The following is a 21,771-nucleotide window of genomic DNA, read 5'->3' on the forward strand; positions in this document are numbered from 1 at the left end:
CTAAGATTTTTCTTCTTTTTTTCTTTTTACCTTTCTCTGTAATATATAAATAAATAAATATTGGTGCTCATAATGTTCTATTATCCTTATAAAAGTGTTTAAAATGGCTAGATATAATTGGCTTTTTATATTACAAGCATTAAATCCTTCTCTTGTATAAGCTGCATGTTGGTTAAGAAAAGAAAATTGATATCCACAACATAATTTTTGCATAATTTTTATTATTGACAGAATAAGTAAGTTCTATATATTGGCTACATACAACTATATATAATATGTTCTGCACAGGACCATTACGCATTACACATGATGTATCTGTAACATGTTCTAAGATCACACCATTACGAATTACACATCACACACCTCTGGCTCTGGGCCTTCTATTCAATCGCCCGGAAGCAGTAAACTAGAGAGAAACTCTTCTTTGGCTTCTTCACAACAGGCACATCTACATCTTCTCCCTTGGTCCCCTTACCCCCATCCACATTTTTATCGGAAGCGGCGTCAAAGCTGACCATATCCGCCATCCCGTCCGGCGGCGGGACGGGGAGGTCCTCTTCTGCCGGCAGCGCGAGCCGCCACTCCCCGTCGTCGCCGAGCACCATCCCTTTGTTCTTCTCCGCCCACCACGACTCCGGTATGAGGTACTCGTCCTTCAGGTACGCCGACGACTTGTTCACAAGCGCCACGCTCCTTTTCACCTGCGGCTTGAAATCTCCACCCTCCCCGCTCCACCCCGCCACCGTGTGGAGTATTCCCTGCAAGAGGGGCTCATTGGATTATCCTATCAAGAACTCCTATTCGTAAATCACGCTGAAGAATATGAAACAAATATGTTGTTCTTCAAAAGTTTAAGTTATCAGAGAAGAGAACGGTATTTTCAAAATACCTGGAGGTTGTGGTAGTCGCCGGGGTTCTTAGAGTCCTTCAAGTACGGCGACTTCCGCGAGTTCACCACCAGCAAGTCGCCGGCGTCAACGTACCCGAGAAGGCCACTCGGGTACAGCGGAATGAGATCCGGCTTATTCTTAACATGCAGCACCCGCAGATTCGGCAGCGACTCCAGCCGCTTCCTGAACGCCGCGTTGCCGAGCTGCGGGCTCCCGAAGGCGATCGCGGCGACGGGCACGGGCCGGCCGCCGACCCGGGCGATGCCGTTCTCGACGACGTCGAAGGCGCTGAGCGTGGCGAGCGCCGCGCCCAGGCTGTGGCCGGTGCAGACGATGCTGAGGCCGCGGCCGGCGCTCTCGGCGGCGTGGCGCGCCACGAGCGTCCTGATGGCCGAGAGGAACTGCGCGCGCGCGCTCAGCTTTGAAAACGGGGACTTGGGGTCGCTCGACGTGTATATCACGTGCCTGCAGCCAACGGTGTTTGGATTGGTGCGCACTTGCGATTCGGCCGTAAATCAAATTTACAAGCGAATAATTTTAATTACAACTTTTTTGGAAGGGCATGAAAAGAAATTAACCCAATTAAATAAATTTTGAATCGATTATTAATGATTAGTAATTAGCAGTGATCCTGACTAAGCACTCTTACCATCCCTTCATGACCTTGGGCTTGTCCAGCTCGCCGTCATCGCCGGCAGGGGATGAAGAGAGGATGTCGTCGATGGACACGAGCTCCGGCTGCAGCACGTCGGCCCACTCCAGCGTCCGTATCGTGCCGCGCCACGCCGCGAAGATGACCCGCCCCCCGTCCACGTCGTCGCCGACGGCGACGTACCCGATCCAATTCGACTCCCTACTCCACGCCTCCCGCGACTTTGAGAACAGAAGGAACCCCTCCGGCAGGGAGACCTGCCGTTAAACTAATTATTTGCTATTCTGTTCTGACACCATATTAAAGTACGTGATATTGACTTAAATAGAACAACATCCTAGAAAGCCAAATCACGTTTAAAATGACATGAAGCTAAGCAGGCTGAATCACAATTGAGATTTCTAAAGACTATCTGTACGCATTAAGTCAATTGGTTGCGTATTTTTAACAGCTCGATCTTTTAGATAACTATTCGTTTCAAGTGCAATAAATCTTGTTGTGCGTACCTGGGACGTGGCGTAGAGGTAGGCGGAGACGGCGAGGCCTGCGGCGGGAGCGGAGGGCGGGGGGACGAAGGCGACGCGGCGGAGGAGGGAGGGTTTGGAGTAGCGGCAGCTGCCGCAGTAGGCGGAGTTGCGGTCGTCGTTGAAGGCGTCGTACGTCACCTGGCAGAGGTCGCCGGACAGAAGGATGAGGCGGCGGAGGGCCGGGTTTAAGGGGTCGAGAAGCCCGCGCCAGTGCTCCGACCCGAGCAGCTCGGCCCAGGTCGGATTCAGCTTCTCCCCTTTTCCTTCTTCTTGTTTTTGATCTTGTTCTTGTTTTTTTTCTTCTTCTGCTACTACTACTACTGTTGTTTCTGCTGCTGCTGCTGCTGCTGCTGCCATATTTGTGATGTGGTGTTCTTTTTTTTTTTTAATTTTTGGGGTGGGGAGGTGTTGCAGGTGGGATGTTGTAGTATTATGGTGGGGATAGAGAATGGTTGGTTGATTGGTTTATTTATTTGGAGAGGATGAGAGTGAGGTGTGTGTCACGTGTAGAGAAGGGCCACCACTTTCACACCTAAAAAATGGACGTAAATCTTAAATCAAGCGAAAAAAAACTGCCCCTTGGTGAGATGATTTTATCTACCGTCTATCGTACTTTAAAATTTTATATCTTTTCACATGATACACGATAGATAATACTGTCTCTCTGTGGGGACCATCCCTATAAAATTTTTGACCTTTTAGGTCCATTCAATCGTAAGTTACAGTTTTTTTTTTTAAATTTTTAGGCTAAATACACTTTTGGTCCTTAAACTACGAAGCTAGTGACATTTTGGCCTCTGGATTTTAATTATTATAATTTCTGTTCCGAACTTTCTGAGTTAATATAATAAAGTTTCACAATTTGATTAAATTGATTAAATAATGATATGTCGCTAGTGTGAATGTGATGTAGCAGTATTGTTAGAATCACTGAGGCAAAAATTTTTAAGATGTTATATCATTTTCACATAAGCGATGTGTAATATTTAGTCAACTAAAAAGGTTGTGTAATTTGATTGTAAAACTAACAATAAAGAAATGTTTGCCCACTAAATCACGCACTGCATAGTTTAAGGACCAAAAATATAATTTAGCCTAATTTTTAATATTAAAATATAAAAATAATTGCCTATATACCCTCAAAACATTTAAAATATTTTATTTACATTTACTTTTTTACTGTTTCAAATATATCCCTCATATATTTTTGTGTTATTCAAAAATACCGCTGTTGTAAGTGTCTGTTAAGTCATCTCGGATTAAACCTGAGTTAAATTTCTATCATAGTGAAAAATAGTAAAAATACCTATTTTATTCTTAACTCGAGGGCAAATAAAAAATTAATAATGATAGAAGGGTATATTTAAAAAGACAAAAAGTCAAATTATTTTGTTTGCCCATAACTTAAGGGCCGACAGTAGTAGAAGGTTATATTTAAAAGGATAAAATAATAATTTTATTGAAATAATAGATGTTCGTAACCGTTCACTAACAAAGTTTAACTCTAGAGATATATTTAAAAGACTTTGGAATCTTAAGAGGGTATTTTTAATATCAATCTTATAAGAGGGAAAAATTAAAAAATTAAAAAATTTTCAGGAGTATATATAAACAATTGCCCCTAAAACATAATAAGACTAGTAAACAAAAATATTGACCATTAGATAAATTGCTCCTTTTTTTTTACATATGTACAAAATATGTATCTTATTGTTTAGTAATTAAACTGCTTAAATAAAAAGATCACGGCTAAATGTACGCTTCAAAAGGAGTGTATATTTTACAATTCAGATTATATGTGGTTAGAATTTATCTGCTAGCCTTATCAATTATTATTATTATCCTTATTTTTACTTAAAACTCAGAAAACAAAGTTTCAAATTTTAGAATTTAAGTCTGTAAAATGTACACTTATTTATGAATGTTCATGTAGTATTTTCTAGGGAAAACTTCAAAAAACTCCCCTATGGTTTCGTAGTTTCTCACTTTGCCCCCCTGTGGTTTAAAATGTATCAAATTGCTCTCATGTGGTTTCGTTTTTATCTTTTCGGTAGCTTTTTCGTTAATATTTTATTAAATTATAAATAAAAAATTTCAGATACCCATCTAGATTTATCAAATATTCACTTTAGTACCCTTTAATTTTAACTTTATCACTGATTTAAAAAAAAAATGAAATTGATAAGAAAAAGAGAAAAAAGAAATCATAGGGGGGCAAATTGATGTATTTTAAACCACAGGGGAGCAAAGTGAGAAGCTACGAAACCACAGAGGGGGGTTTTTGAAGTTTTCCCGTGGGTACCTGCGTGTTACCCACAAATTTGCGCGTATGACTACCAACTTTTCCAATCCAAAAAATTACGGCTAAAACGGGTAGATACCCATTAAGCAGTGGGCATTTTGGATAACCCACGGCTATCCACGGGTACCCGCACACTTATTAATTTTTATTTATTTATCCTAAAAATTTTAATCTTAATTTTTTATTACGTGTCTTTTATATTATGAAATATTTTGCTTTAAGACTTTAAATATTTTTATTGTTTGTAATGATATTTTAAACAATGAGTTATATTACTTTTAAAAGTTTTAAAATTTGCGGATAAATTTTTCCATGCCGAAGTAACCTACGGGTATAATAACGTGTCCGCGGGTTATTCAATCCGTCCATTTGCTAGGTCTACGCATGTGTTTTGCGTTTAAAAAATATAAGAGAAAAAAAAAAAAATTGCGGGTAACCCGCATACCCACCCGCCCACCCGCGGATGGGTATGGGTAAAGATGTTGGCTACCCAAAAATTTACGGATAAATTTTCCCATGCCGAAGTAACCTACGGGTATAATAACGTGTCCGCGGGTTATTCAATCCGTCCATTTGCTAGGTCTACGCACAGATAGCAATGATTAATGAAAGCACTCAATTTCATTTAGGACTTTTTCTTTAGAAACAGTAGTTCACTGGAGATTTTGGTTTAAAAAAAATAATAAAAAATTTGAAGAACAATTAATGAAAAATGTTCAGCAAGGTGAAAATGCATGAAGTTACGAAATTAGTCTCAGCACTTCTTTGAATACAATTCAAAGAATTGGAATTTAGGGAGCGCATAAATGAATGGTTTCATCTTTTTTCTTTGAGAAATGCTCGGGGTGTTTACAATTTTGAATATTACCTCATTAAATTTTTGACGTGTTGGTATATATATATATATATATATGGATGAATTAAAATTTAGAGCTTAAAATATAAGATTAATTGCATACACGTCTCTGCAAATATGGTGAATTACAGATATATCCCTACAAAGCCCAATTTTTATAATTTGTCCCTACAGTCCTAATATATTCAAATATATTCTTCTGGTTAGAATCTTTTAGAGAACTGTTAATTTTTTTAACAGTATGCTCGTGAAATGACCTTTTTGTCTTCACAAATATGTCCCTCCAAAAGTATTCTCTCTTTCTCTTTCTCTTCCTCTTCAGACCGCGGGAGCGGAGCTTCGGCGAGGTCGGGGTCGGGTTCGCAGGCAACAAAGAAGAGGGAAGAGAAAGGGAGAGAGGAAGAGGAAGAGGAAGAGGAAGAGGAAGAGGAAGAGAGTTCGCCGCCGCCGCCGCATCTCCTCCTTCGCCGGCGACGAAGAAGAGGAAAGAGAAAGAGGGAGAGGAAGAAGAAAGGGGAAGAAGAAGGGGGAAGAGGAAGGGGGAGAGGGTTTGCCGCCGCCGCCGCATCTCCTCTCTCGCCGGCGACGAAGAAGCAGGAAGAGAAAGAGGGAGAAAAGAAGAAGAGGGTAAAATTATTATTTTACTTATTAATTAATTATAGTTAAGTGTTTTAACTGTGATTAACGAAATTTCTCTAACGGAAACTAACGGCATGGACATATCTGAATATATAGACTTTTGTAAGAATAATTTATAAAAGTTGAGCTTTGCAGTAATATATCTACAATTCACTATATTTGTAGGAACGTGTATGCAATTAACCTTAAAATATAATATTGATAATACTTTGAATTTAATAATTGTGTTTAGAATTTAGTAATTAATATTTGGAAACAAATGCACATGATGATCATGCAGAAAAATCTCTCTCAAAATCTAGTACAATTGTGTTTAGAATTTAGTAAAGCTCACTATCTCTGATACAATTGGAAAGGTACATATACAGGGACCTTTTGTTTGTCATTAGAAATGTGATTGGTTTTTCCAAAAAATCTCTCTCAAAGTAATTTTTTTTTTTTTTTAACAGAAAGAATATTTTTTGATTGTTTAGTTTTTAGAAAAGGTAGTTTAATTTCTTGGCAAAAACCTTTTTCGGATTTTTTTTTTTTAGAAGAACAGTGTTTTCGTTTTCTAAGATTTTTATACAAAAAAAAACCGTGAAAAATAGTATTTTCTTAAAAAACTTAAAAAATAATTTTTCAGACGTTTTCGAAGAACCCTACACCCTCTAAGTATCTTATGTTTGAATTGTAGATTGATTGGCTTAGTGTCCGCTTGGTATCAAGAATCATTTAATTCTTAATAGATAAATTAGAATTAAGATGAAAATAAATAGAAATATTGTTTCTACGTTTTTCAATAAGAATGCTAAAATTATCTCGTAATTGACTATTCATTACAATATATGAAACACACGTACAGAAACAAAAAAAATATTTATTTTCAACCATTAAAAATTATTGATTTTGAATCTTTTCGATTGCTAGGTAAATGATATCAAAAAATCGCAAAAATTATTTTTTAGAAATTTCAAATACGCTAGATCAAGTCTAACGGAGCCGATCGTCGATTCGAAAATTCCATCATCGAAAACGGCTCAGGAGCACGGAGGTCTCCGTGCTCCTGAAAGCACAGCAGTCCTGCTCTCTCTCTCTCTCTCTCTCTCTATACAAAATAAATTCGGGTTCGGGTTGGGTTCAGGTTCGGGTCGGGTACAGTCAAAATCCATATCCGAATTCATATCTGTCGGATTTTTATTTTTGATATTCATACCCGAATCCATATCCATTTAGCATTGAATATATCCGTTTCGTTCGGATTCGAGTTCGGATAAAATTTTAAGTATCCATAATAGAGGACCAAATAATGCAATGTAGGCTATATTTTACCTGCAAGGACCAAATAAGCATCGAAACGGGCCCTAAATGTTGGCCCGGCCCGTTTCATGGGTCTGAGAAGGGAAACCAATGTCTCGTCGTTTTTGTGTTGGCTCGATCATCACTCGGTGTCCTTTCAGTGTCAGCTCGAACTCATCTCGAACAACTGCTGTGCAAACTGCAAACTACGAACCACACTAGTTTTCACCTTTTACACGAAGCAGAAGAAGCAGAAGCAGAAGCAGAAGCAGATGCTCTCGCTCGCTCGCAAGCAGTCGCCGCTGCGCCCCGCCGCGCTCCGCCGCTTCTCCGCCCCACTCGCCTCCCCCTCCTCTCCTCTTCCTCCTCTTCCTCCTCTTCCGCGCCCCACCACCGCCATTAACCCTCGCCTCCCCCCTTCTCCTCCTCCTCCTCATCCTCTCCTCCTCCGTCGACGATCCTTCTCCTTCCAATCACCCCTCGTCGCCGGCGTCGGAGACGACGCTCAAGACGACGACGGCGGCGGCGGCCTCTGCCCCGGGTGCGGTGTCCGCATGCAGGGCTCTGACCCGACCCTCCCCGGCTTCTTCCTCCTCCCCTCCCCCAAATCCGTCGACTACCGCGCGCCCCTCGACCGCCGCCTCCCCTCCCTCTCCCTCGACGACCCCCGCCTCTCCCTCTCCCTCAAATCCGGCCTCTTCCCCCCCGACGACGACGACGACGACGACGACGACGACGACGAAGAAGAAGAAGAAGCCGACTCTTCCTCTTCGTCTTCGTCGTCGGCGGCGGCGTCGGTGGTGGTGTGCGCGCGGTGCCACTCGCTCCGGCACTACGGGCGCGTGAAGGAGCAGGGCGCCGAGAACCTGCTCCCGGACTTCGACTTCGACCGCGCCGTGGCCCCCCGCATGACCTCCCCCTCCGGCCCCCGCTCCGTCGTCCTCGCTGTCGTCGACGCCGCCGACTTCGACGGCTCCTTCCCCCGCCGCCTCGCCCGCCTCGCCGCCGCCGCGGCCGCCGCCCACTCCGACGCCTGGCGCCGCCGCGCCCCCGCCAACGCCCCCCGCCTCCTCCTCGCCGCCACCAAGCTCGACCTCCTCCCCCTCCCCCACTCCTCCCCCGCCGCCGCCGCGGCGCTCGAGGAGTGGGCGCGCGCGCGCGCGCACGCCGCGGGCGCGGGGCGGGTGGAGGGCGTGCACCTGGTGAGCGCCGCGCGCGGGTGGGGCGTGCGGGCGCTGCTGGAGCGCGCGCGGGAGCTGGCTGGGCCGCGGGGCAACGTGTGGGCCGTGGGCGCCCAGAACGCGGGCAAGTCGACGCTGATCAACGCCATGGCGCGGTGCGCCGGCGGGACCGCGACCCACCTCACGGAGGCGCCGGTGCCTGGCACGACGCTGGGGATCGTGAGGGTGGACGGGGTCCTCGGCGGGCACGCGAAGCTGTTCGACACGCCGGGGATCCTCCACCCGTATCAGATCACGACGAGGTTGACGAGGGAGGAGCAGAAGCTCGTCCACATGGGCAAGGAGCTCCGGCCGAGGACTTACCGGATCAAGGTTTGTGGTTCTCATCTTTTTGTTTGATTTTGGTACTCTAGATCTTGGAATTACTTTTCTACTCGAGAAGCAGGAGTAAGCAGGAGTGAAACGTGTAATAAATTCAATGCCTCCGGCCGGAGCACGAAGTGAAAATTTGCTTCTTTATATGAAAAAATGGAAGCTTTAGGGAGAAGCCCTTAGCTTTGAAGGGGAATTTTAATGGAAAAGCTACTAAGGGTTCTCTAATAGTTACCCAAAACATATATTCTTACCAGGTTTATCGGTGCGAATTTTGGGAGTGTTAATCGTTGAAACGAAACCAGCAAATTAGATGACTTTTCTTTTGAACTGGCTTTGCTCACGCCAGTCTCCTCCATTTGTTGATTTATTCTTTCGATAGGAACCGTTGGTATAAAATCTAGTTGTATAAGGTTAACATTTGATTAATAACTGTTTGCGAGTACTCTCCTGAGTTCTTCAATGAAGCCTTCGCACTTTCAAAATGTGCTTTAGCCAGAACCAATATTTTTGAAAATTTAATGATTTTTTCACGATTCTAATTAGTTTAACTAACCAGAGTTTTCAACCATAATTTATTTTGTTTGGTTTTATATTGATTTTCTATGTGTATACTACATGTGTCTTTGGGAGTTAATGATCTGCTTTCAAGAAGATCAGGCTTTGAGGCCTTTGAGAGTGTTAGATGTGATTCGAAATTGATTATCGACTCAAGTTCGAGTTTACGACTCGCCGACAGCTTTGCGGTGCGACCAATTTTTGAAAAAATAAAATTGTGAAGGAAAATGAATGTCTGTGGTGAGTAGCGAAGGGCTCGGGCCGACAGACCCGAACCCGTAGCTCACCACTGACATTCGCCAGGGAGTGCGGGGGGCTCCGTCTCTCGCGGCACGGATTGGATCCGAAATCCGTTTTGAATTTTCTCTTCGTTTTTTGCCCTAGAGGCATGAGATCGTGGTTGGTTGTAACTTGAAGAATATTGTATTTCCTTTTCGTTCCAGTAGTGAAGTTCTCTCCTCCTCGCCCGTGGTTTTTTACCTTGAAAAGGGTTTTCCACGTAAATCTGTGTCTCTTTATTTTCTGCTTGTGGTTTGATTGTGTTGTGTTCGCCATTTTTTTCGTTTCCGTTTGTGTGTTTGTCGTAACAGAGAGGATGATCTGATTAATAGTTTGACCTTCAATTCGTTTATGAGATTTAGATAACACCCTGATACTGTACTCTTCTTGTCAGTAATATAATTTCTTTTCTGCACCAAATCAGCGACCGACAATTTTTATCATACAACTCTACAAGTTGGAAATGCCGAAAACTGCTACGGCTGTCATGTTTCTATGTCATACATCTGAACCTGAAATAAACTGATGATGAATTCTTGGATGTGATTTTACTTGAATTGGCATCTCTGTCGTGAAAGAGATATGTGCTTTGTCATCTGGTTTCAAATGGACTGAAACTGATTGTTGACTAGCATTAGTGATAAATGTTGATAAAAAGTTTTGGCTGATAATTACCGTTTGCAATAAAGTTGTTTTATGCTCTTCAAAATTGCTCCGGCGGATTCTTTTAGCGTAAATTTCTCTTTCTTATGCCCTCTGAGTTTCCAGTCGTGAAATGTGCCCTGTTGCGGGCTAGTTTTCCAAGTATAAAGAAAGTGCTATGATGATTATGTGACATCTGAGCACATTTTGAGCCTATATTCTTCTCTCCTCAAGTTGCCCTCTTTCTATCTTTAAAAGGCGAGTATTATGTTGTGGTTTGGGTGCTTCTTCGTTAGTGTAAGAGTCGTACTTTATTATTGCAGAAAAAGGTGCTAAAAACATATTTATACATCTTAAACAGCTTAAAAATGCATTTACACCAAAAAATTAACTTGATTTATTTGGTTTCTTTTAGTTCCTCTTTTCAATTTTCTTCCAGTTAGGAAGGGTTTCTCCTGCTATGTACTTAAATCTTCAATATTTCACCTAACAGGCAGGACATTCTATTCATATTGGTGGCTTGATACGGCTGGATGTGGAGGAACTGTCGGTCAATACAATCTACATCACAGTATGGGCATCATCCCTCCTTCCACTACACATGGGGAAGACCGAAAATGCATCTGCAATGATGGACAACCATTTTGGTTTGCAGCTTCAGGTATCTTTGATTTATTACTCTAACATTTATGGTGCTTTAAGCTTTGTTTATATTACTTGTTTTTGTACTTGTACTCAAGTCCCCTGCAAGTAAAAGCTCCTAGGAATGGATTATTTTCTTTGTTACTTGTGATTTATTTTACTGTGTTTCCTTTTATCCATTGCCGTATAATAAAGTTTACAAATAAATCAACATCTACAAAATAAAGAAGTCAAATTTTTTAGTGCTTTTTAACATCACATAACTAAGGAAGAGTCGAAACAAAAAACAGAAACAATGCCAAATGTAGCCTTTGATTGCCTTTGGCGCCATATATTGTTTTTTTCCAGCTCAAAAGTAAACATTAGGGTTACAATAGCATACATATTGAGCTGAATCTTTTGTCATTTGAAGTTAACGCGGCAAGCCTCAAAAACAAAAAAGAAGCGAAAAGACAATACCACATATGCTGTTAACTCGTCTGTTGTTTCACTGTTGGTCTTCCTCGTGCTTCCATGTCGCTATACTCGATCTGATGCACTTAACTAAACATACGAAACTGCAGCCCCCTATCGGTGAGAAGCGGATAAAAGAGCTCGGCAAATGGGTAAGAAAAGAATTCCGCGTCGCAGGAGACAGTTGGGACGCAAACTCCGTCGATATAGCTGCTGCTGGTCTTGGCTGGTTTGCCATCGGGCTGAAGGGCGAAGCTGTTTTGGGTGTTTGGACTTACGACGGCGTCGACGTAGTATCGCGAAGCTCCCTCATCCGCAAAAGAGCATCCATCTTCGAAGAAGCTGGGTTCACGGTCTCGAAGATCGTCTCTAAGGCTGATTGCTTATCGAATAAGGTGAAGCACAACAAATCCGGAAAGAAGAAGCAGGCCCAATGCAGATTATGCGAAGCTGATTCGCCGACAGTAAAACCTGATGAAACTGTGAGTGCTTGATATCTCTTGTTGCCTTTGCTTCCCCTTTTTGTGTCTTTTTGTCGCGATCACTTACAATCAAATTCAAACACATTAAGGGACAGGGAAAACAAGTTGAGGGAGAAATTGTAGATGTAGGTGATAGATAAGAAAAATGAAGGGACTTTTAAGTTATTGAATTCGCCTCTTTTTGGTTTTTCGCATAATCTAATTCTATTGAAAAGCACTTCAAACCATGCCATCTTTCTTTGTTTTGTAGGATATTAGGATAAGAATTTACCATATTTCCTTAAATAATCTAATCTAATATATATTGCGGCAAATGGCGCAACTCGGAAGCAAGAAACTTTACCCAGGATCCAGATTTATTGTGAGCTTAAATTTTAAACTGAGATTAATTTGTTTAAAATTTAAATTGTACTCTATGGTATGGATTTATTCTAAACATAAAATTTACATGGTTTGGATTTTTTTTTCGAACTTTAAAATTTATATGGAATGGTTCTGATCTATTTTTAATCTTAAGACTCAAATTGTACTCTTTGCCATTTATATGACTAAACCACTTGCATCGAAGCATGTTGTCATTTTTATCTTTAAAGTCGGCGGTTTTGTACATGTCGTTAACGACTTCACCACTGTTGCTTTTCTCTTGCATATTTTAATGCTGTGCCCATCACACTATTTTGTATTTTCTTATGCAATGCACACACACTATACATAGCACGTGCGTGCACCAACAAATAAATTAATTATTAGGGGCTTTTGCTTATTTAACCTTTTACTATTATTCAAAACTTTTAAATTTATTCCGAAAGTATCAAAATACCTTTCTAAAATCCAATGCCTCTAGTAAACCTTAGGGAAAACAAAAATATTTGGAGGAATTTTTTAAATTTAACAAGAGATAAATAAAATATTTTTAAAATTTTGAAGGGCATATTAGATATTATTTTAAATTGTCAAACTCTTTTAAAGTGACAGAGCATGCAATGTTAACTTCAAAAATCAAGCTTTAGGGAAATTCTATAGAATCTTATTTTATATTAGGTCTTTACAAGAAGGTAAAAATAAAAATCATAATGTAGCAAAGTACGAAAGTGGTCAAGTTCGACTCTCGAAGGTTGGTAAAATAAAAATATGCTAAACTATGAGCCCAAAATAGTTTTGGTGATTTAAGATAAATGTCATCTTTTTCAAAATTTAAAAGATTTAACAAATAATAATTCCATGATGCACCAGTAAAAGTACTAGCCCTCTGGGGTTTATTATTCTATCAACAAAAAGAAGATTACGATTTGTCTTAAATTCATTTTATAGAACGTACACCATTAATCTATATAAATAAGAGTAGGTCTCGTGTGCTATTAGGAGCGCGGAGGCTTCCGTGCTCTTAAACCGTTTTCGATGATGAAGCTTTCAAATCGATGGTCGGTTTTGTTAAACTTGATATAGCGTATTTGAACAATCTACAAAATAAATTTTGAGATTTTTTGATATCATTTACCTAGTGATCGAAAGGACTTAAAATTAATCATTTTTAATGGTTGATATATGTCGTTTGTAAGTTTAACGGTGTAAAAGTATTCAAATCAAATAAAATTTTGATAGAAAATTTTTTACATTATCTACAACAAGATCAATATTTCTGATCGAAAATTTTAGTACCACATCAGAACTTTTAATAGAGTTGATCATCAATTTGAAGGCTCCATCCAAAACGGCTTAGCAACACGCAGGCTTTCGTACTCCTATGAGGAGAATGTGGTGATTTATTAGGCAATACACCTATTATACAGTATCTTTCCATGTCCTTTGGATCCTTGCATCAGTATACAGTGATTGCAATCCACATTGATTGATATCTATTTTGTATATAGGTCTTGTATGCTATTAGGAGCATGGAGGCCTCCGTGCTCCTAAGCCGTTTTCGATAATAGAATGTATAGTGTAGGACCTGTAGGTCTTATTGCTATTAAGAGCACAGAGGTTTCCGTACTCCTAAGCCGTTTTCGATGATGAAGCTTCCGAATTGACGATCGGCTTCGTTAAACATAATCTAGCGTATTTGAACTATCTAGAAAATAAAATTTGAGATTTTTTTATGTCAGTTATCTAGTGATTGAAAGTACTCAAAATCAACAATTTTCAATGGTCGATGTATGCCATTTGCAAGTTTAATGGTGTAAAAGTATTCAAATCAAATGAAATTTTGATAGAAAAGTTTTTATACTATCTACAACAAGAGGCGAAAATTTTAGTGCCACATCATAACTTTTTGTGAGATTTTTATTTTCAGCTGTTGATTTTGAACCCTTTCAATTGTTAAGTAAATGATATCGAAAAATTACAAAATTTATTTTTTAGATACTTCAAATACGCTAGATTAAGTCTAACAGAGCCGATCGTCGATTCGAAAGCTCCATCATAAAAAACAACTTAGGAGCACGAAAACCGCCGTGCTCTAATAGTACACAAAACCTACTCTATATATATATATATAGAGTGAGGTTACTATGCTTCTGGAAGTACGGAGCCTTCCGTGCTTCCAGGTTGTTTTCGATGTTGCGACTTTCGAATCGTCAATCTGCTCCGTTAAACTTGATCTAAAGTATTTAAAATATCTAGAAAATAAATTATGCGATTTTTTGATATTATTTGCCTAGTGAACGAAGGAGCTCAAAATCAACAATTGAAAATAAAAATCTTACAAAACGTGTTAATATGACATAAAATTTTAAATCAAAAATATTGATCTTATTTTATATAATATAAAAAATTTTCTATCAAAATTTCACGTGATTTGAATATTTCTACGCCGTTAAACTTGCAAACGGCACACTACGGCCATTAAAATTATTAATTTTAAGCCCTTTCGATCACTAGGCAAATGATATCGAAAAATCATAAAATTTATTTTCTAGGTACTTCAAATACTGTAGATCAAGTTTAACGGAACCGATCAATAATTCGAAAGTCGCAACATGAAAAACGACATGAAAGCATGAAAGACTCCGTGCTTCCAGAAGCACTATATATATATATATATATATAATACTACTATACTATACTACCATATAGAATAGGCTACTATGCTATTAATAGCATAAAGTTGTTTGGTGCTACCAAGTTTTTGGCCATTGGATTAAGAGATGTGCGTTAGGATGATGTGTGCCCTTTAGGGTTGAGTGGGGTTGGTTGAATAGTATGATCTAACGATGAAAATGATCAAAAGAGTAGATCTACCGGCGAAAAACTTGATAGCACCAAATGCTTCGTGCTATTAATAGCATAGTAGCCGGACTATATATATATATTGTTTTTAATGTTACCTCTTTTTCTTATCATTTTCTTTTCGTTGTTCTGATGTATGTAGCTTTTAATTGAAGAGAGAAACTAAAATACGTAAAGTACCGGCAAAAGCACTATAAAAGCTTAGGAAGTGTTTATACATTAATTTCAACTATAGTATAATCAATCAATCTGTGCTTCCTATAATACCACTGAAAATTCGACCGTGATTAAAATCTAACTAAGTTTGTGATAAAGATAAAATCGAACTTACAAATAAACGTAAATATCCAAATAAAAATTTAATCTATCGAGAAATATGCGAGACACTACTCTAAGGCATATTCTCGTCCTTACATGCGGAATTAACGGGAAACGACACTTCAAGAGATGACCGGAATTACTCCTTCTGTGAGCACAATCACGAAAAAAGTTAATGGAGATTCTTTCAATACTCAATAGATAAGGAGAATATTCAAATAATAAAAGATGAAAGAATTAATGGATAAGAATTAACATATTATCTAATATCTTTCTACCTACTCTGTCTGAACAAAGGAGGAAAGAGGTTATTTTAAAAAGAAAGAGAATTTCATGCTCTTTCTCATTACGAACGGAATAGGATTTCGTTTGGCTTAAGAAACGGACCGGGAGAATATTCCGTTGGTTTCTTATGATTTTTGTGTTGTTCAAGTTATTTATTATAGCGCTTATATTTTTCGATAGATAAAAAGCTAATCCTTGTCTCTTCATTCTTTTATTTTTTATTATTTGAATATTCACCTATTTCATTGGGGGTGTTGAAAGAATGTTCGTCAACTTTTTTCACGATTATGTTTGCAGGAGAAGAAATTTCGATCGTACCTTGGGATATTGTTTCCGGTTAATCCCGCACATAACTACGTAGGGACGGAAATACGTTTTAGAGTAGTGCCTCGCATGCTTCCGGATAGCTCAAATTTTTATTTGGATATTTACGTTTATTTATAAATTCGATTTTATCTTTATAACACAATTAGTTAAATTTTAATCACGATCGATTTTTTCTTTGTGGCATTTTTCCCTAACAAAAAGGCCTGTATGTAGTGAAAAGAAAAAAGGATTCTCCGCTTCATTTCCTTACTGGGTCTTAGATAGATTTGGAACAAATTATTTTCTTTACTTATTTTTAATCCCTCACTTACCGAGCTTAGAGTGTGCTTGGATCTCTATAAAACTAGAAAAAAAAAAAAGTAATTTTCATTTTCAACTTATTTGGTTTTGACGTAAAATAATATTTTATGTAAAATCTTTTTACGGATTTGATGAAAAATTAAAAGTTTTATTTTTCTCAAAATGATCGGAAAATGAAAACTTTATGTCCACATATCGTGGCCCATCGGAGAGTAGCACGCGATCCACGAGGTGAAGCTGTCCTCATGTTGCACGGTGTATACCGATAGTATAGTACTATAAACGTGTTGCATCCAAGAGGTGAAGTTATCCTCGTGTTGCACGGTGGATAGGTGAAGCTATCCTCGTGTTGCACAGTGGATGCCGATATTATACTAGTCTCGCAGAGAAAATTGAAGTTGGTGTTTCACTGCTAAGATTGGGGATGTATTTGTGCTAAGGACTCGAAAAGGCTAGTTTGGGTATGTGGTGCTTGGGCGCTATATTAAATTTTTGAAGGATAAAATTTTGTTTCCATTCTTATGTAACGATCCAGCCCACTAGCAATAATAACTCGTTTGTATGGCGAGTCTCGTTTGAGCCAGAGTCTGAATGACAGGCTAGCGAGACGAGTCTCACATCGTCTGGTGTTCTTGTGCTGTGTGTGTGATTGGACTGACGAGGACATCAGGACCTTAATGGGCGGAGTTTGTCACACCTCAATAATCCCACATCGGATAGGAATGGAAATGTGATTGGGTATATATGAGTGTGTCTGGTGTTCTTGATCTATGTATGTGATTGGACTGATGAGGACGTCAGGACCTTAACGGACACTAGTAATAATAACTTGGTTTAAGCATTTTGGGCCACCCCTTTTGTTAGAAAAACTTTAAAATTTAAAATTTTAATTTTAATTTTAAAAAATTATAATTTGTAATTTCATAATTAAAGTTTATAATTTTAAATTTTAATTTGATATTTTATATTTTTCAAATATAAATTTTGATATTTATATTTTAAAATTTAAATTTGATCTTAAATTTTAAATTTTAAATTTAAATTTCAAATTTCAAATTTTGAAATTTAATAGTAGTGTTTAATTTCATATTTAAAAATTTAAAAGTAAAAATTTTAAATTTAAAAATAAAAATAAAAATTTTAAAATTCAAATTCAAATATAACGAGTGAGCTAATATCATTTTTGTATTTATAACTACTCAGTATCCTTCTTATTTCATCTTATCTAACTAAATGCTATTTTTTGTATTTTCAAGAATAATCCAATTTTTATCTACTTATACCTCAATTTATATTTATTCTTAGAATAGCCACTTTTTGTTTATCCTCGAATCTCGTGTTGCACGGTGGATAACAATGTTATACTATATAATATTTATACTATATAATATTTTATTTATATTGATTAATCATATGATATTAAATATAACTAATATATATTATATTACATAATTATCGTACAATATAATTTTAAATATATTTAATATATAAATATAAATTACAATAATAATAGGGTGAATTATATAAATTACAATAATAATAGTGATAATTTTTTTTTTGAGAGTTAGGTAGGCATGAACAACAACTATGCAATCAATTTCCTAGTAGGTACCACAACTAGTTAACATCACTTGGCTCTCTCAAGTCACATACATTAACATACAAAGCAATACTTTCTTCTCATGTCGACGGCTCCAAGGGCTACAACAAGTGATCACAATGTAACACTCTTCGAGCTAATATTCAGAAGAGTTATAATGTATTCGAAGTTGAGACCACCTGTCGATGGAAACATCCCCACCGACTATACAAGCAACCAGGGACAAGAATCATACTTGCTCATCGCTCAGAAAACAAACAAACATTGTGTTCACTGAATTATCAACAGGGAATTCCGATAGCGAATGAACAGCTGAGGGCTTCTTTAGCTTTGTAAGAATAGCAAGTTGGCAAAGTTATTTTTCCAACTAGCAAGAGCCAGTATATGCCTCATCTCGAGAAGTCTTCACTAAGTTGGACATTTCCAGAACCATCTACTTGTTTGGAGGGAGGACATCTCCATGATAAACCCTCCAGGGGCCCCAATAGAACTTTGGCCTCATGATAGGCACTGCTTCACCTGGATGTTCTTCCCAGTACTTCTCCTGCTCAACAATGGAACAAAATGGTTAGGGCCCTTAAAATAACACACAATTTCTTTTTCTTCTTCTTCCTGTTTATCATTTGTATTATATTTCTATCTAATCGGTGGTTGGTCAATTAAAGGTGAACAAGATTAAGTTCATAACTCTTAGACACAAACCAGCTGGATGCATATAGAGGCTCAGTTGTGAAGAGGGATTGAAAATAATTGGAAAGAAGATATGTCATTCCACCCTTCTTATCTTCTAAATTCATTCTTGTTGTAATACAGATGAAACTGAAGATAACTGGTCGGAATTGAACCACTATGATTCCTTAGCATGACGCCTAGGTCTGAATTTATTAATTTGGCATGTGGATTTACATTAGATTAGTAGCTTTAAATAACTAAAGAAGGATTTGAGCAGGTCAAGTTCTTATTTTTCATGTAAAACAGAACAGAGGATTCCAAGAGATGCTGGTCTTGTGATTATATAAACTTGCATTGATCAAGTGATATAAGATAATATCTTCATCCTATGCCCACTGAACAAAGAGAAAGAAGCCATACTTGTATTTTTGTCAGGTCATAACAGTTTTCCGTGTTTTTAGAACAAAAAGTTTGAATACTTATTATCTTAAATGAGATTACTATTTCATTGCATTGTGATAAAAAAAAACAACAGTTTCAACAATTCTTCTATCCAGTAGTAAGTCATCTAGGATAGCACAAATCCTATAATGAAATATTGCAAAGCATAAAAAGTGATAGAATTTCACAAACAGTAAGAGTGCAATTAAAAAGAAGAAAGATTAAATAAATTTGAGAGCAAGTTTTGAGCAGGTAGTGCAGTTTCTAGCAAGTAATGAGGACAACGGCATAGGGAATAAAGCCAAATAAACATTTGTATGGTATTAAATGATAAAATTTTTCAGATATTACTTACATCAACATAAACATCAATGAATTGTTCATTACGACATAAACTATCCATTATCTTTTCCAACTATAACAAAGGGATATAAAACATCTAATGGAATTTATTCCTCTCATTCAAAAGAAGTTGATAGCTTACTTTACAGAGACAAAAAAAATTGCAATAGCAGGGAGAGAACTCACAACCTTAAATTCTACTAACAAAAACCTAACCCCTACCCAAAAATTCCTCCTCTTAAATTCCTTAAATCCCTCTTCTACTTATATCCTTAAATTCCTCCTTTTAACATAAAACTAACCCGTATCCAAATATAAAATGCGCGCGCGCATGAGAGAAAACTAATTGTGAAAGTGCCCGCAGTAAATTCTCCATGAAATAGTGAGCAACCAGCCACAGTAAGATCATTCATTTTTACTAGCTGGTAATTTTCGAATTCTCCCAATTTCTTTTATACCTAAAAATGTATGGAGACCCCTCAACAATAGGTGTTTCTAAAATTGCTCCCTCAACTTCTAATTTGAAAGGTAAGCTTATATTGATGTGAGCGATAACTTTATTTAGAGTCCGTCTCCCGTACTTTCGAAAGTACGGGAGGCCCCGTGCTTGTAAGTTGTTTTCGATGATAGGACGTTCAATTCAACGATCGGCTCCGTTAGGCATAATCTACCCTATTGGAACTATCTAGAAACTAAATTTTAGATTTTTTTGACATCATTTACTAAGCGATCAAAAGGCCTAAAAAATGACTATTTTAACGGTCGATGTGGCACATTTTTAAGTTCAACGGTGTAGAAATATCCAAATTACATGAAAATTTAATAGAAAATTCTACTTAACATCAGTAGCAAGATCAATACTTCCGATTTAAAATTTGAATCCTTTATCACTGTTTTTTATGAGATTTTCATTTTCAGCCGTTCATTTTGAGGCTACTCGTTCACTAGACAAACGAAATCAAAAAATTATGAAATTTGGTTTCTAGATAGTTCCAATAGCGTAGATCAAGTTTAACGGAACCGATCGCCGAATCGAATGTCCCATCATCGAAAACAACTTACAAGCACGGAGCCTCCCGTACTTTCGAAAGCATAGGAGCCTAGCTCCTTTATTTATTTATTTATTTAATAATTTTGACACCCTTCAACATGGAAAATTTTCATTTGAGATTTAATAGTGAAAAATTTTGACTAAATTTCATGGCTCAATTAGCAATTCGCATCAAATTAAACTAGTTTTATTCACTATAAAGTAGTTTAAACTAATAAAATTGATGGAATTATCAATCAATTTGGTACGACCCTGAATTTATTCGGCTAAGATCACTCAGTCATTCCACAAAATGAAAAGCTGAGGTGGTCTCAATCAAAAATTTATAGCTCCTACTTTAACACCAAAAATCAAACAAGGGCAACACATGAGATCATAATCTAACCTTAGTTGCTTATACGCAACAAAATTCTACTAAAAGGGAAGGGGGAAAGAGATCCAAAAGGAGGGGATCGTACTAATACCTTGTAGAGTTGCTCGGTAATGGCGGATCCGATGACCCCCGTGTAGAACGCGGCGACGTAGAGGGAAACGAGAGGGGCGAAGGATTTGGGGCGGCGATAGGGCTCGACCATGTCCCAAAGAACCGTTTTTTCCCACCCGTAGAACTTTCGATCGGCGTACCACCTCCACACCCTACTCGTCATCGGCGATTGCTGTTGCTATTACCTGCGCAGAATAGATCACAGAGCTCTAGGGTTTGCGAGGGGGACGTGAATTGAGGACGATCCGTGAACAGAGATTGGAGATTTCGCCGTGCTCGAGATACCGATGCCGTGGAGATCGGGGATTAGGGTTGCGAGCGAGAGAGAGAGAGAGAGAGAGAGAGAGAGAGAGGGGCTCGGATTTAGGTCCGATACCCAGGATTTAAGTGCCCTGGCGCGGACTTTGCCCGAAACTTATTGGCACGGTACGGTACGACACGTGCAGATCCGCACTTATGCGAGTCGATCAAACAAATTGTTATGTGTCAATACATAATAGTATAAAATATTTACTTTTTTTTAGCAACAAAATAATTTAATTATTTATTATACTTTTTTATTATATTATTTGAACTTTATTGAGAAAATTACTTACTAATTTAAAGAATAAAGAATTTTGAGCTGTGCCATCGGCACGAAATCTGTATCGTGTGAGTATCTTGGTGGCATGGTGAATACGGCTCATGCTGATGGGCATTTAAAACCTTACTGATACAAACCAAGAATTTTAATGATAATTTCTACTATTGTATTCACCATACCATATCGTGTTAACAATATATCAGTACAATACAATTTCGTTCTGATGATATAGCTCAAAATTTTATATTTTTCAATTAATAAGTAATTTTTTAATAAAATTTAAAAATTTTGATAAAGATATATAATAAAAAATTAGAATAGCTTGTTGTTACAAAAAATAAATATTTCATATTATTATTTGTCGGTATGCATGTATTTTTTATGACCGGT

At 38.1% G+C, this 21,771-nt stretch overlaps 3 protein-coding genes and 1 long non-coding RNA gene across 4 annotated transcripts; 2 read left to right on the plus strand and 2 right to left on the minus strand.

The window, feature by feature from the left end:
* LOC109718595 (phospholipase A1-II 5-like) lies at positions 187–2,529 on the minus strand. The gene is made up of 4 exons (XM_020244901.1): positions 2,049–2,529; positions 1,540–1,799; positions 890–1,355; positions 187–758 (listed from the first exon to the last, which is right to left on the minus strand). Exons 1-4 carry the CDS (start codon positions 2,424–2,426, stop codon positions 381–383), a joined length of 1,482 nt encoding a protein of 493 aa, XP_020100490.1. The 5' UTR covers positions 2,427–2,529; the 3' UTR covers positions 187–380.
* Positions 5,828–11,980, plus strand: LOC109718588 (GTP-binding protein BRASSINAZOLE INSENSITIVE PALE GREEN 2, chloroplastic). The gene is made up of 4 exons (XM_020244892.1): positions 5,828–5,854; positions 7,306–8,697; positions 10,670–10,837; positions 11,382–11,980. Exons 2-4 carry the CDS (start codon positions 7,417–7,419, stop codon positions 11,763–11,765), a joined length of 1,833 nt encoding a protein of 610 aa, XP_020100481.1. The 5' UTR covers positions 5,828–5,854; positions 7,306–7,416; the 3' UTR covers positions 11,766–11,980.
* Positions 17,778–21,168, minus strand: LOC109722235 (uncharacterized protein At4g29660). Its single transcript, XM_020250191.1, has 2 exons — positions 20,779–21,168; positions 17,778–18,352 (listed from the first exon to the last, which is right to left on the minus strand). Exons 1-2 carry the CDS (start codon positions 20,959–20,961, stop codon positions 18,242–18,244), a joined length of 294 nt encoding a protein of 97 aa, XP_020105780.1. The 5' UTR covers positions 20,962–21,168; the 3' UTR covers positions 17,778–18,241.
* On the plus strand, positions 18,288–18,851 carry LOC109722244. The gene is made up of 2 exons (XR_002219421.1): positions 18,288–18,375; positions 18,474–18,851. It is a non-coding gene; the product is annotated as an uncharacterized LOC109722244 (long non-coding RNA).

This window comes from Ananas comosus, linkage group 1 (assembly GCF_001540865.1).
Source record: "Ananas comosus cultivar F153 linkage group 1, ASM154086v1, whole genome shotgun sequence".
In the NCBI taxonomy this organism is placed as follows: domain Eukaryota; kingdom Viridiplantae; phylum Streptophyta; class Magnoliopsida; order Poales; family Bromeliaceae; genus Ananas; species Ananas comosus.

Excerpts from the sequence above, each read along its gene's own strand:
- LOC109718588 (XM_020244892.1), top strand. The coding sequence starts at position 7,417 with ATGCTCTCGCTCGCTCGCAAGCAGTCGCCGCTGCGCCCCGCCGCGCTC. Across the intron at positions 8,698-10,669 it reads CGAGGACTTACCGGATCAAG|GCAGGACATTCTATTCATAT; the intron begins GTTTGTGGTTCT and ends TTCACCTAACAG. Across the intron at positions 10,838-11,381 it reads ATTTTGGTTTGCAGCTTCAG|CCCCCTATCGGTGAGAAGCG; the intron begins GTATCTTTGATT and ends ACGAAACTGCAG.
- LOC109722235 (XM_020250191.1), bottom strand. The coding sequence starts at position 20,961 with ATGACGAGTAGGGTGTGGAGGTGGTACGCCGATCGAAAGTTCTACGGG. Across the intron at positions 18,353-20,778 it reads TTACCGAGCAACTCTACAAG|GAGAAGTACTGGGAAGAACA; the intron begins GTATTAGTACGA and ends ATTGTTGAGCAG.
- LOC109718595 (XM_020244901.1), bottom strand. The coding sequence starts at position 2,426 with ATGGCAGCAGCAGCAGCAGCAGCAGCAGAAACAACAGTAGTAGTAGTA. Across the intron at positions 1,356-1,539 it reads CCCAAGGTCATGAAGGGATG|GCACGTGATATACACGTCGA; the intron begins GTAAGAGTGCTT and ends CGTTGGCTGCAG. Across the intron at positions 759-889 it reads GCGACTACCACAACCTCCAG|GGAATACTCCACACGGTGGC; the intron begins GTATTTTGAAAA and ends CCCCTCTTGCAG.